The sequence below is a fragment of the Vigna angularis genome, chromosome 7 (genome assembly GCF_016808095.1).
Source record: "Vigna angularis cultivar LongXiaoDou No.4 chromosome 7, ASM1680809v1, whole genome shotgun sequence".
In the NCBI taxonomy this organism is placed as follows: Eukaryota; Viridiplantae; Streptophyta; class Magnoliopsida; order Fabales; family Fabaceae; genus Vigna; species Vigna angularis.
Genome location: NC_068976.1, coordinates 1,508,560 through 1,523,939, shown reverse-complemented (window position 1 = coordinate 1,523,939; position 15,380 = coordinate 1,508,560). Strand labels below are relative to the sequence as shown.

Below are 15,380 nucleotides of genomic sequence, written 5' to 3'. Positions count from 1 at the left end.
TTATATATGCTTGTTCTTATATATTTCTGGAAATTGATCTTTTATTCTCCATCACCATAACTTTTATATCTTTTTATGTAACTATGGATCATTTTTTTTATCTGGTATCTCAATAGTGTTAGATAAAATAATTCAACTAGAAATGTAAAATTTATTTGACAGAAAAAGAGCACTAAGATGCTTACTAAATAAATAAATAAGAAAAAAGCTGTAAGTACTATGCTTGCTTGGTTTGATACTTTGGTTAAGCTTGTAGTAAAGGGTGAGTGTTAGAAGGAACTGAAGTTTGGTTGCTAAGTTTTTTGCCTTAGCTGATTTTTGCTTTTATATGTGCAAAGTGTGTGGCTCTTTGAACTGGTTTAGTTTTAGATCTGACCAGGTCATAGTTATTAGTTCCACATATTTGATTCTTATCATTTCTGGTTCTATATCCAAACATTTGGCAGTTTCTTAGGCTTTGTAACTGGTGAAGATTTATGACTTGGACAAAGGGCATATAAATTATTTGTATTGTATGATAGAACTTCAGTTCAACATATTCTATTTCACAGTGCAAGCCTTAGTTTTGGTTCTCTTCAAGTTGCAGTAGTAAAATACATAATCCAGATTGAGGTTTATATCTCTTAATTTTATTGTATAATATCTCTTAATTTTCAATCATATGTTTAACACTCTAGCATCACATTCTGCAGCAGCCCAGCGCCCTGTTTTTTTTTTTCGCCCTTCGGAAATTACCGAAGGCTTTTGGCCCTCGGTAATTACCGAAGGGCGAAAGCCCTCAATAAATGTTAGCGACAAGGAATTTACCGAGGACTCTTTGGCCGTCAATAAGCCTTCGGTAATTACCTTTTACCGACGATTTTGAGTTGTTTCCGAGGGCTTCTAGCCTTCGGTAATGCCCTTCTTTTTTATAGTCAACGTGCTTTATTAATTAAACAATTCTTATTACTATGATAAATATAAGAACAATTAATCACCATATGATATATCACCCATTTTATATTATTGTCTATTTATTTCATTTTTTTCTACATTCTTATCTCATTTTCATTTTTCTTTCCAACTTTGAATTATTACTAAAATTACTCAAATGTCTATTTTATAATTTATATCTCAATTCAATTATTTCATGAAATATAAATGACAAAGTATACTTAATAATAATAATTTCCAATAATAAGTTTATACTATTAATGTCAATCTATAATTATATTTTTAAATACAATAAATTAAAATTTAATATTATGAAAAAATATTTAATATTATTTATTTATCACAAACAATTATCCTGTGGAAACCATTACTATTAACAATAAAAGTTAAATTATTACATCATTTTATTGCTAATATATTTTTAAATATTATTCAAACATAAAGTAACTTTAAAAATAATTTTATTATTTATATCATTATTTAAATCAGCTATCTCTAAACATTAAATTTTTCTCATCCATGTGAATATTGTTAGATGAGTAATATTTTCCTAAGTATTATAACTAATGTGGGACCTGAAATTGAGAATTACAATATTATTAATCCTTTGTCATAACATTAAGACACCAAATTTCAAAGTTGATGGTTCACATGTTGTTATTTTGAGCATATACAGATACCCCCTCACATTAGTGTTATATTACTTTTCAGTTCCTAGTTTCAGCACCTATAAATAGTTTTCCATCATCATTATTCTTTTAATCCTTTGAGAGGTGCACTTAGTACTCGGTGAGCTTAATACCTCCCAACCTAAAACATAGACACTTGTTAATTGTACCATCAACAACAACAACACTTGTTTCTTTACCAGCATGACACGACCAACAAATTTTATGATTTTTAATATAAATCTTTTGATTTTAGAAATTTCAGAAATTTTAAAATTTCATCAAGCTACCGCATGAATGACCAATGTAATTGTGACATTTCGCATAGTTTTACATCTTTTCTAAGTTTGTGGCCCATTTTATGTTTTAAACATAGGGCAGAAGTTATCTTTAGAAGTTGACTGTTTGGAACTTCCGCCCCCAGCTTGACCTAGTTGTATAATAAATAACACTTCCTCAAAAGGGAAGAAAGTGAGATAAAAGATGCACACCCACTGAATTATAATACTGGTAAGATAAGGCCCAAGGTTTAATTTACTTTCTTCACAATCTTTTTTTCTCCTTTATTCACTGTCCCTTGATTTATTGATACATGATATATCTCATTGATGCTTTCAAATTTGGTCGCAACATAGCCAACTAAGGCTAAACTCCACCCTGAAACAATGGAAAAGAGCAAAATTCAAATGCTTTATGATGCTTCTCATGCCCTGTTCTCTCAAAAGGAGCTTCCAACTTTTCAACAAATCCATTATGTAAAAGATTTGCTAGGTTGTGCACATTTGTTCATTTGTTTTTTTCATTATTCTTCTAATTCACAAATCCTAACCTCTGTAGATATCAGTTTCCATATAATTCAAATGTTTTTATTCAATTAATTTGCAGACAAGATTGAAGCTATGGATTTGGGAATCGACGAGTTGGGGATGTGTGATTCTCCTTTGTCAGATGCAAGTGGTGATAGCAGCAAGGGACTGGTTTGTGGACAAAGTTTCTCTGAGATTACATACATTCACATTCATGAATGTGACAATTTCTCTGTGAGTTCAGAAACTAGAAATACAGTATTTGAATTGCTTCTTTTGTTAATGTTGGAATGAGATTTAAGGACCCTTGTGACTGATAATTTGAAGAACATGCAGATGGGTGTGTTCTGTCTTCCAGCAGGAAAAGTATTTCCTCTTCATGATCACCCAGAAATGACAGTGTTGAGTAAGCTGTTGTATGGTTCTGCTTATGTTAAAGCTTATGACTGGATTGCATTGGATTGTTCCGGAACCCAAACTGGTAAGAAGAAATTGCTTTCTATATGAACTTGTTTATGCATTTTTCTATCTATATAGCAAATTTTGTTTCATCCTTTATTTGTTTTTTGTTCAGTTTTGGCTTTTATAATGGATTAAGACTAGTCTCTATCATCAATAATGTGTTTGAAATGACTTGTAATGCAGAATGGTATCAAAATCAACTCTTTTTTATAAATTAAAAATAAATTTAATTATATAATTGAAGGTACAAAACTTGTTAATCCAGGTGTAATTACAGTTTGTGAATAATGATACATTTGTAGTATAGTACAGTATCAATTTATGTTTGAAGTTTGAAATGTGAGTGCAGTAGGATTAGGTGGGAAGGTTGTGGATGAAGTAATGAAAACACCACATGAGCCATCGATATTGTTTCCAAGAAGTGGTGGCAATATTCATTCTTTCACAGCGTTGACACCTTGTGCAATACTAGATGTGCTTTCTCCACCATATTCTGAAGACTTTGGAAGACCCTCCACTTACTTTTCAGATATTCCTATTCCTTCTCTTCATGGTAACTATTTTCATTTTGGTTCTTTCATTTCTCTTCCTTAATTCCTCTTTAGGCACAATTCCTTAATTGATGTTACAGGTTATGCTATACTTGAGGAGAGATCCGTTCCTAGTGACCTAGTTGTTCGAGGAGCACCATATATTGGACCTCCAATTGTAACAGTGAACCAATACCAATTTTGATAACAAGTGTACATCTTCCTATGACTAAATTTAAATATATTAATCAGCGTTTGATTTATAATATATAAGTAATTTCTCATCTTTCTAACCAAAATTTATAACATTGAGTTGAAGTTAAAGGAGATCTATTTAAATAATATTTAATGTTTATCGAGGTTTATCAATAATTTCATTTCTCAAAACTAATTTTATAATATTGAGTTAAATTTAAAATCTAATTTTTAAAATGTTATAAAAGTTATTGAAAATTATTTTTAAAAATTTATTATTTATTGGACTTATTAATCTTGAACTGTTATTAACTAATTTTTTTATATATATATATATATATATTTATTTTTTTTTTCAACGTGATGTTATGTCTTAGAAATTTATTTCACACTAATTAAAGATAAATTTATGGTATATTAATGAGAGGAAATTTTATTTTATAAACAAATTTCATATAAAAAAGTTATGCATAATATTAAAAAACAAAAATTTCATATATAAAAGTTATGCATAATATTTAAAAAACAACAATTGTTTTTGATAAAGAAAATGTTTTTAGATTAAATATATTTATAGTTCTTAATCTTAGACGTGATATTGAAATTCATCTTTGTATTAAACTTATATATTTTAGTTTTCAAACTTTAAAAATAAATAGATATATATTCTTTTTAATTTAATTATTTTAACTTTTATAAATAACTCAAACAACAACCTTAAACCATGTTTTACAGGATAAAAGTATTTAACTAATTAGATTAAAAAATTATATCTATTCTTGAGAATTAAACTATATTAAAGTTTGAAAGTCAAACTATTTCAAGAAAAGGTATTCCAATTTTCGATTAAATTTTAGAAATTAAAAACAAATATATTTAGTCCAAAAATTTCAAAGTTAATCACCAATTTAAAATTTTAACAAATTTTAGTGTATGTCAAACTGCATTAATTAGCTTTGGAACCACGTTGCTGATTGCCGTAACAGCGAGGGAAAGTGCACAGTTTTAGACTTTTGGTGGGTGCAGCTTCCATGATCCTAAGACTGCCACTTCTACTTCCAATTAGGCACGAAGTCAATAATAGCCATGTTGGAACTCTATATTTTGTATAAATGTCAATTTAATCAACTCTTTAAACAGTTGAAAACATGAAGAGAGAAAACAAATTTCGATCAGCTAAATAGAAAATTAAGATATATAGTATATAGGAGGTGTAAAATAACTTTAAATCTATGCGTCAACCTCACTCACCAAGAAGAATTTTACAAGTGTTGGGTTGAAAAAAAAACTTGTTTAGTTTAGATTCAAATAAATCTAACTTATTTAACCTATAATTTACATGGATTAGCGTAGATTGAAGTGTAAATAATCTATATATTATTTTGAATCTTTTTCTTAACTGGTAATTATAATAAATATATGAAATAAGTTAGACAGAAAAATATGTTTAAATAAATCGATCTATCATAGTTGTAAATTTTTTTAATTGACTATGAAATAAATCAGGTTAAATTCATCTGTTAAACCCAACTAGTAGTGAGTCAATAGATAATCACACGTAATTTCATCAATTGTGATAATGGAAAAAATTTATGTAAATTATAAAATATTAAAGAGTTGGAAAAAAAATGGTTTAAATATACTTGGTGCGCATTTGGTTTTACCAGTTGCAGACAAAACTTTCCTTTTACATTTTCTTTTAATTTCCCTGGAGAACCGAAATAAGAGATTACTATTTCTCTAAGTTATAATAAATATACATATATAATAGAAATTTCGGAATTCCTAAGAAATCAATTATCAGTTATTAAGAAACTGTGTACGAGTCATAACATTTGATGAGTTGTTTTTGAACTGTGATAAATGCTAGAGTTAATAACAGTTATTAAAGATAGACGTAACCTAAAGTGATTTTATCATTCAATGAGATTCTAGCCTTTTAAAATAACAAGGAATACGCTCCAGGGGATATAAATGATTTACGCTAATGGACAAAACAATATTGGACAAAATATTTAAGAGTTTTTTTAGATTGGTTGAGGATGTTAGATTCCTATGTTTGGTATGAACGTTTTAAAAATCTTTCTTTCGAAAAGAATATTTTGAATCCTAATATTTTAATCAATTTTTTTATTTATTAGGGAAACCTTTTAATATACAAAAACGTTTTTCATATTCAGGATCATATTTTATTATTTTATAATGTGTTTGACTTGTTTAAGATATGAGAATGAAAAATAATAGTATATTAAAGAAATTGTTTATAGAAAATTTAGATTCACATTCTCTCTTACGGGAAAAAGATTAGTGGAAAATGGGATTAAAAGAATGAGTTCTGGGTTAGATTTCTAAAAACGATTTTTAAAGCATTTACACTAAATATGAGAGTTTAAAATTCTCAGCAAGCATATGATTCGTAAAAAACTTTCACCTATTAAACATCTACGAAACGATTCTAAGAAGGGGTGTAAATCTAAGTTTCACTCATGAGGGATTTTTTTTTTTGTTTGGATCAATATTCTTTAATATCTACATTTTAAATGATTAAACATAAAATAAATATGTTTTAGAACATTCATCACGTGAGCTATATGTTTACATTCTTTTTCACGTATGTCATCCACGTCTTTTATTTTAAGTAAATATGGACTTTTTGATTTTTTATTTATTTTAAATTATTATATTTTTAAGATATTTATGATGTCTTCCCATATTTAATATATAATGAGAACTTTCACAAAAAGTCAATGCAAGATAATCGAAGCAAGAACATCCAAAGGTGTGTGATGAGAGAAAAAAAAAACAGAGAGAATGTTTTATTCGTTCTACAATATCAGAGATGGTATGGTAACTTTGAAGCTGCAACAGAAAGACCCTTCATGATTGTCAGAGGAAGAAGATGAGAAAGCAAACAGGAGACAGAAAACAAAGGTAAGGAAAAGTAATATCTACTAAAGCTTCTGTTTATTCTTGTACATGGAAAAGGAAAGTTTTTAGCTTAAATAAGGTTTCTGTAAACAAAAAGGGAAAGGGAAAAATCCTAACTGAAAAACAAACTGATTTTTTCTTCTAAGTAATAATCCTAATTGATGTTTGTTTTTTAATTAGGGTTTTTATTCAAATATATGTTTATCTTTGTGCTTCATAATAGAATTTTGTGATGGAGTTTCAATACAATTTAATCAATACGCAAGAGTTATACGATATAACATAGTCAAATCCAAGCTCATTGTTAGATCTAATGATCTTAATGATTTTGCAAAACTAATTTTTAATCTTTATAACAAAATTTTGTAGTAAATCTCTAGTCTAACTTTTATTATGCATTTAAAAAAACTCAAATGTATCTGCTGTAATCATCAACTATAGTAAGAAAATATATATGACCATGGACAAAAGGCATATGAATAGGGTATGTTATATCACAATACTTCAATTAATTAATAGATAAAGAAGTGCTTTAGAAAAATGGGAGTTTATGTTGTATGACATAATGACATATATCACAAACATTATCATATGGTATTTGAATATAAGGAAACTTTTTACATATTTGTTCTATAGTTTTGTGTTCATGATGGCCTACTCTATAATGCCACTAGTTAACATCAACACATTTATAAGAAAGAACAAATCAAGAAATGAAATCTTGATTAAAAATAGGGAAATGTTGTAAGTAATAAAGGCCATTGGAAACATCAACACGTCTAATCACGTTTATAAGAAAGAACAAATCTAGGAATGAAATCTTGATCAAAAATAGAAAAAAGGTTGTAAGTAATAGAGGTCATTGCAGATGTAGGTTTAATTATTAGGAAGCTTGACAGATGTAGGTTTAATTTTATGAAAAGTGACTATTTTTTTCTCATGGATCACATGATCAATGACCCTAATGTCTATAATCTAAGAAAAATTACATTGTTTGTCTCTTGATGTGTTTCTTTGCACTTGGCTGACATTGTTTGAGGGATTATTAGTACCTTCTACCATCTTTAGTAACTTTTGCATTTGTTTTGAGGTAAAAGAGCTTAAAGAACTATTAATGTTGGCTTGTTGAACGATCTGTCTGTGTAGAGGAAGAATCATCTTTACAAGCATTAGAATAACTGCTTGCATTTTGTCCTTCGTTGTCTTGGTTATTGTGACTAACATTCTTCTTATACCACGGTGGGTAACCATGTTTAGAGTAACATTCATCAATAGTATGGTTCATCTTGTGGCAATATATGAGCATTGTTTCCCATAATTGAGATTTCTTCCTCTTCCCTTTCCTTGTCGGCATGAGCTAGCACCACGCCCTTGAGATTTCCAGCTTTGTTCTTGTTTCTAATGATTCTGTTTTTCATTGGTGTTGGCTAAGATCTTTGTTTCAACATTCTAATTGGTGATTCCAGTAATTTTTCTTTCTTGTCCTTTTTGTTGCATGATGAGGGAGAAGACTTGGTTGATGTTGGGAAAGGGCTCCATTAAAAGAATTTGTGTTCTCACAGTGTTATAAATATTATTTATGCATTTCATAAAACGAAACATTTTCTATTTCTTTGTATTTGAGAGAAATCTTAGATATATCACAACTATAAGAAAAATCACATGTGCAACATGATATGGGTCTAAGAGACTTTAATTCTTCCCAATTTTTTTTTAAATAAGTAAAGAATTGACTTACATTCTCTTCTCCTTGTTTAATCGAATTAATGTCCTAAAATAAATCTAAAATCTTGAAATAATCTTGATGAGTGTATATTTATGTCCACATTTTAGATTTAATTTCGCAATTTTAGTGGAATAATTGTGCTTGAATGATTGATTTGAATAAGATTTTGCATGATTGGCTTATCGGGTTAGGGAATTAAAGAGGCTTAAAATGTGATTTTAGTTGCATAAATTATTTTGGAGAGTCTAATGTTTGTTGATGCAACTAGAATTAAAGTTTGAATTGCAATTTTGAAAAGAAAGAAAAGGCTAAAGAGCAATTAAAGAAAATTTCTGGACTTCTGTGCAATTTTGAATAAAATAAAAAAGGTTGAAGTGTAATTTTGGGCAAGTTCAAATCTGTTAGATACTTTAAAAGATAATTTTGAGAAAATATATCTTAAGATATTTTATTTGATATTGTTAAATAATTACCTTATTTAACTATATCAATAAATATCAAAAGATAATATTTGCCAAATCTTTTTGAATCTAGAAAAGATATTATCAAATATTCTCAAAAACTGATTAAATCTATTGAATATTTGAAAGATATTAGATATAAGATAAAGAGACCCAAGGGAGACAAAAATCAAGCCTATATAAAGAGACCCAAGGGAGACAAAAATCAGAACTCAGTCATTCTTAGACTCCGCCACCGAATAGGTCTTGCATTTGATTGAGAATCTACTTTGGTTAACTGCATGATCGCCCTCAAATTAATTAAGAATGTACTTTAATTAATTTGAAACTTGAATAATAATCAATTGAACAATTATCTATGGAAAACCGATGATGAATCTATCTTAGAAAAGTAGTGAAATTAACCTATTTCATCATAATTGTTTCTAAGTTTCATCTTTGTTCTTCAAACATTAATTCCATTAGCATAGTTTCTCACTTTCATTCTTGAGCATTGCATAACATTCATAAGATTCAAATATTGAAAAGAAATTCAGTATTCGTTGGGAGACGACTCAGGCTTACTTTAACCCTATCTACTTTCTTGACTACTACTGACTTGGCAATACTGAAGTTGTCTTGAAAAGTAGTATTAATTTGATAGCTTCTATTGAGATTGTTGATAGGAGAGCACTAGTTTAGCTGAACCAACAATCTTAGTGATATATGAGTTTTTGATGATGACAACACATAATTAATAACACACAAGTAGTTAATGTTACATGTTATATGCATTTTTGAGAACGTGATTGTGTTGTTTATGTTGTTAATTGCATTTCACTGTATTATATATGTGATTTTATACATGAATGAATGACACATGTTTATGGAAAAGAAAAAACACAAGCGCTTTTGTTGAACTTAAATTGTATGGCAAAATAACAGTTTTAAGTCGATTTCATTATGGGGTGAGTCGATTAAAACTCGTGTCTTTGCACAAACCTTTTCAAGTATGTTGTGAGAGTTTTTTCAAAGAGAAATGTTTTCAAAATTTTTTTACTCTGTTATAAAGTCGATTACATGCGTATTGCATTCGACTGAGTTTGTTATGTTTTGAAGAATTGTTAATGTTTCATATAACTGTCACAACGACTATATTTTTAAATATGTTGACCAAACATTAAATGAAATTCGACTGCATTAATTGTACATTCAATTAACTGCATTGATTGCTGCTAACTACAATAACAGAATTGCTACATTCGACTGCATTAGTAGCTTAGTCGATTAAAATGCGTCAGAGTTGTGTTGATCTATAAATTGACGCGAATTTGATTTCTGTAAGAACTTTTGTGAATCTAACAGTTTGTGATATCTTTTGCAGAAAGTGCATTCTTACAGAAAGAGAGAAAGAGCTTCAAGAAACAAGAAGTGACTGTGGTGATCATCTACTTGTGGATTCTTGAAGAACAAGTTAACTACATGTACAAAGGCTGATCATATTTGCACATTGGGTGTAACTGAGAGATCAGAGCCTGCAATCTTGTGAAGATTGGACTGAGGTTCCCTGTTGTGATTTCAGGAAGAAGAGTGTGTTGCGTTCTTGACTTTAAGGGTGACTCAAAGGGTTTAAACTACAGGAAAAGGGATTCTTGCTGCTAGTCTATTTGTATACTGCCTATATTTTGATTAGAGGGTTAGAGAGGTGTTTTATATTTTTGACGTGAGGTCACTATAAAAGCCTTGTTGTAAAAACCTTGATCATTATAGTGCATTGGCTTCCTATGGTTGGAAGGACACTGGATGTAGGCTTGGCCGAACCAGTATAAAAACTCAATGTTTGATCTTTCAATCTCTACACTCTTTTATTCAGTCGACTTCTTATTTTACTCAATCGATTTAATTTCCACTGCATAAACAAGTCTTTTACCTTGTGGTTCAAGAAAGTTATAAAGGCATCACTTTTGGTGAAAAAGATTTTGAAAGTTTTAAATTTGATACTTCATCAATTCACCCCCCCTCTTGGTGTGAGAAATTGAGCCATTCTTTTTTTAACAGCTTCAACGACATCGTATCAAATCTCCTTTGGAGAACCTTTCTTTTAATTCATCCCACAAGTTTTTGGCATTTTCAACATGTGACACTTTTGCAATTTGTGGAGAAAGGGTCTTGACAATCCAAGATAGAATGATCATGTTCCATCTTTCCCAAGCATAAAAAACGGGATCATTTCTTTGAGGTTTCTTGGTACCTCCGCTTATGAATTTGAGCTCTTTTCATGTTTCTACTCCAAGAAGAATAATTAGTCTCATTTAAAACCTGAGAGATGAGAGTAAGACTTGGATTTTTCTCAAGATGCAGATAAAAAGGTCTAAGGGGATTTGTTAACTAATCTATATGTTCCATCACACCAAGAACTAAAGAAAAAGGCTACTAGTTTGAGTCAGGGATGAAATGCATCAAAAGAGGCAGAGCACGCAATGAACCTACTCTGATACCTTATTAGAGATCGTATGGGAACGTTGAAGTTGCAACAAGAATATCTTCCATGGATGCCAAAGGAAGAGGAAGATGGGAAAGCAAGCAAGGGGTAGAAAACAAAGGTAAAGAAAACTAATATCTACTTATTAAAGCTTTTGCATGTTTTCTCTTGTACATGGAAAAGGAAAATCCCTAGCTTAAATAGGATTTTCAGGAAAAACCCAACTAAAAAAAAACTAATTACTACTTCTAAGCAATAATCCTAACCGATCTAATAGACTTATTATATAAAATAAAAATAAAACAACTCTATATTATCACATAAGCTTATTGGTAGCAATAAAAATTTAACCATATTTTGTATTTTTCTAGCGTAATAGTACTAAAGAAAACAACTCAATAAGACTAATAAACATCGTCATCTTGGAATAGTTTAAAGTACATCTATCAGAACAAATATTCAGATATTAACGGTAATTATGACAAATCTCGTCAATTTGATTATAACACGATATTGTTACTTTTATTTATGGAAAGATATCACATTATTAGGTAAATATTTATTGTATTGATATTATTTGATATCACATTACTTGTTTTATGACATGGGCATAAGGATCACAAACCATATAAATACATTTCGTTTTCAATAAGGAATACAAACACTCACTCGCATACTTATCCTTTATTATTCACAAGATCTCAACTTTCTTAGTAACTTGAGCCTCAAAGAATTTTTTGTAGGTGGATCTTTCATTACATTCCAACCCTTAGGAGTATACATGATAATGGTTGAATTTACTGTTATTTGATACTTAATTTTGATACTAAAAAAGACCTTTTTGACTTAGAAACTAGCTTGAAATCATAGTTTTGGGTGAATAAGAGAGTTGAAGGTGAATTTAATGATATTATGATAGATTTCCTTGATTCCAGCAGGAATTGAGATGATTTGGAAGAAGAGTTGAAATAGTAAGGAGTTGGAACTCAGGAAGAGCTGAAAAAGCATCAGAATGGAGGAACGCAGCAACGCTGATTGCCATTTTCAAAGGCCCTCAGCGCCAGATTACACTGTCTCACGCTTGGCTGCCCTTTTTCTGGAACCCTCAACGTAGGAAGTCCCAGTCTCGTGCTTGGGCGCCCTTTTTGGGGCGTTGAGCGCCAGTTCCTCGAGTCGTACCACGCTTGCTTGCCTTTTAAGCTGACCCTAAGCGTCATATGATTCGGCACACCGCCTGGGCGCCCTAAGTGGGGCGCTGAGCGCCAATTTCGTGGGCTTGAACCCGTTTTATTTTATTTTTATGTTCTATTTAAGGACTTGGACGTCCTAGGGATTGTATCTTTGGACAGAAGAGGCACAGAAACACATTCTTTAACCTCTCAGAGGCAGATTTGGATGCGGAAGCTCTTATCTTTAACTTCTAGGGTTTTATCTTTCATTCTTTTCCATTATTCATCTAGTTTCACCATGCCAATGGTGAACTAAACTCTATTTGTTGTTGGGAAATGATGTAAACCTTTGTAAACTCTCATGTATTGAATTGATTCTTAATTATATATGCTTCTCTCATTAATTGTTAAGATAATTCTTCTTCACTCATTGCTTGCTTTGTTTAACTCATTCATTAGCATGATGTATGATTTGCATGAGTATCGGAAGGTATCTTACAATTCAGGTTCTAGAGAATGATTCCCAGAAGGAGTATTGCTCAAGAATGGGGGTATGAGTTCTGGTTGTCTTAAGCTTTTGTGCGTATGTAATGCATAATTAATTGTTAGGGATGTAAGGAATTGTGACCTAGTAATTAAGGATAGGCTTTCTTTGCCGAGGAATCGGGTTTTAAGTACTTTAGATAGTGACATTGACGTTAATGAAGAAGTAGAATTCGTATACACATGAGAGCAAACTAGGTGAAATCTTACCCCAACAACATATTCATCCCATAATATTAAATTCATCTGTTCATCTCTGCACTTTTGTCCAATTGATCAAGTTGCATGCATATTTACTTTTCGGTAATTGCATTTTAAACCAAAAGATTTTGTTTTCAAGTCTTATTTAATCAAGAAATCAAATAACTATCTAGGTCATGAGTCTCTAGGGAAACGATACTTGGTCTTACCATGTTTATTACTTGATACAATTCGGTACACTTGCCGGAGTCTTAACAAGTTTTTGGCGCCGTTGTCGGGGACTCATAGTTTAACTATTCTATTTTTGTGATTATTGATTAGCTTTGACTTGATTTTTTAATTTTGTTTTTGTTTTTATGTTGTGCTAACAATTTTTTTCTAGGGTTTGTTTTTTTGTTCATGTAGGATACAAGTCGCACTAAAAGCAAGGAAAAATTCTAACCTCTCTTTGTAGATCAGGAAACAAAAGACATGGATGGCAATCATAATATGGGTCCAGTGAGACGAACTCTAGAGGATGATGTAACAGTCACTGGTCCTTTTTATTTTAACAGTATTGCTAGGCTAAGGGTAAATGCTACCAACATGGAGATGAAGCCTGCTCTTATTCACTTGGTGTAGAGCAATCAATTCAATGGATTAGCACATGAAAATTCATATGAGTATCTGACCACATTTGACGAGATATGTAATACAATGAAGATTCAGGATGTACAAGATGAAGTTATTAAACTTAGCTTGTTTCCCTTCTCTTTGGGAGGCAATGCTAAGATGTGGCTAAATTCTTTCCCTAAGAATAGTTTCACTATGTGGGAAGATGTGGTAGCAAAGTTCCTAAATAAGTACTTCCCTCAGTCAAAGGTAAACAAAGGTAAACAAGAAATATCTTCTTTTCAACAGGGCATGGAGGAGACATTAGGTCAAGCGTGTGATAGATACAAAAGTTTGCTGAGAAAGACGCCCACACATGGCTTTGATGAAGCCACAATAGTCATTATATTCCTTGGAGGACTTAGCTCACATACTAAATTGATGCTAGATGCCTCAACTTGAGGTAATATTAGATGCAAGACTCTAGAGGAAGCGTATGAGTTGATTGAAAACATGACTACTAATGATAATGAAATGCAGAATGAAAGAGCTCAATTTCAACAGAAAGGAGTTCTTCAGTTACAATCTCAAGATGCTCTATTGGCTCAAAACAAGATGATGCCTCAATAATTAGTGACCCTGATGAAGAAAATCTCTCAACTACCGAAGGAGTTGCAGCGTGTCTCTCAAGCTCAACATCAACTTTGTGAGCTATGTGGTGGAGATCATGTGAATGGACAGTGTGCCATGCAAGTCAATACCCAGGAAAAAGTAAATTATATGGGTAATCAGGACCACCCAGGTAATTTCAACCAAGGGTGGAAACCTCACCCAAGCATGGGTCAAGGGCAAGCTGAGCAATTTAATAGACCACCAGAGTAGCAAGGGCAACCACAATCCTCTTTATCTTAAAGGATGACAAAACTGGAAGACACCCTTCAACAATTCATGCAAGTGTCCATCTCTATTCACAAGAGCACTAAAGTTGCCATTAGAAACTTGGAGATACAAGTTGGTCAACTGGCTAAAAAGTTGGAGATGTTTGACAGGAGTTTTGGGGCTAATATTGCAATTAACCCTAAGGAGGAGTGCAATGCCATTATGACTAGAAGTGGCAAGATGTTAGATGAGAGAAAAGTTGAGAGAAAAGAAAAAGGTAAGTTGAGTGAAGTAGAAGAATAGAATGAAGAGAGAAAATAAAGGGCAAGAAAAGAGAAAGATGAGGGGAAGGACAAAGAAAAAGAGAGAGAAGAGAGAAAAAAGGAAAAAATCATTGAGAAGCCCCTTCCTTATCCAAAAATTTGTTCAAAGATTGAAAAAGAGAAGCAATATGGGCGTTTCATGGAGATCTTCAAGCAATTGGAGATTACTATGCCTTTGACCGAAGCACTGCAACAAATCCCTACTTATGCGAAGCACATGAAGCAATTCCTCAAAAAGAAAAAATATCTAAATGAGGAAACAATTGAAGTGCAGGGTAATTGCAGTGCCATATTGTAGTATATGCTACCTCCCAAATTCAAAGATACAGGGAGTTTCACCATCCCTTGCACCATTGGGAATCATGATATAGAGAAGACTCTAGTTGAATTAGGAGCTACTATCAATCTAATGCACTTATTTATGCTCAAGAAGATTGGTGGTCTGGAGGTCAAACCTATAAAAGCAATCTTGCAAATGGTAGACAGGTCCATTAAGCATCCTTA

General features: G+C 31.2%; 1 protein-coding gene across 4 annotated transcripts; it reads left to right on the top strand.

Moving 5' to 3' along the window:
- The first annotated feature begins 1,990 nt into the window (after positions 1–1,990).
- Positions 1,991–3,665, top strand: LOC108337753 (plant cysteine oxidase 3). 4 transcript variants are annotated; one of them, XM_017574336.2, is made up of 6 exons: positions 1,991–2,111; positions 2,237–2,372; positions 2,487–2,641; positions 2,744–2,888; positions 3,219–3,422; positions 3,501–3,665. In XM_017574336.2, exons 2-6 carry the CDS (start codon positions 2,267–2,269, stop codon positions 3,602–3,604), a joined length of 714 nt encoding a protein of 237 aa, XP_017429825.1. In that variant the 5' UTR covers positions 1,991–2,111; positions 2,237–2,266; the 3' UTR covers positions 3,605–3,665. The 4 variants fall into 4 exon arrangements, with proteins under 4 accessions (XP_017429825.1, XP_052736787.1, XP_052736786.1 ...); XM_052880827.1 differs by lacking the exon at positions 1,991–2,111 and having other exon boundaries at positions 2,164–2,372; positions 3,342–3,422; XM_052880826.1 differs by lacking the exon at positions 1,991–2,111 and having other exon boundaries at positions 2,164–2,372; positions 3,222–3,422.
- The last annotated feature ends 11,715 nt before the right edge of the window (positions 3,666–15,380 follow it).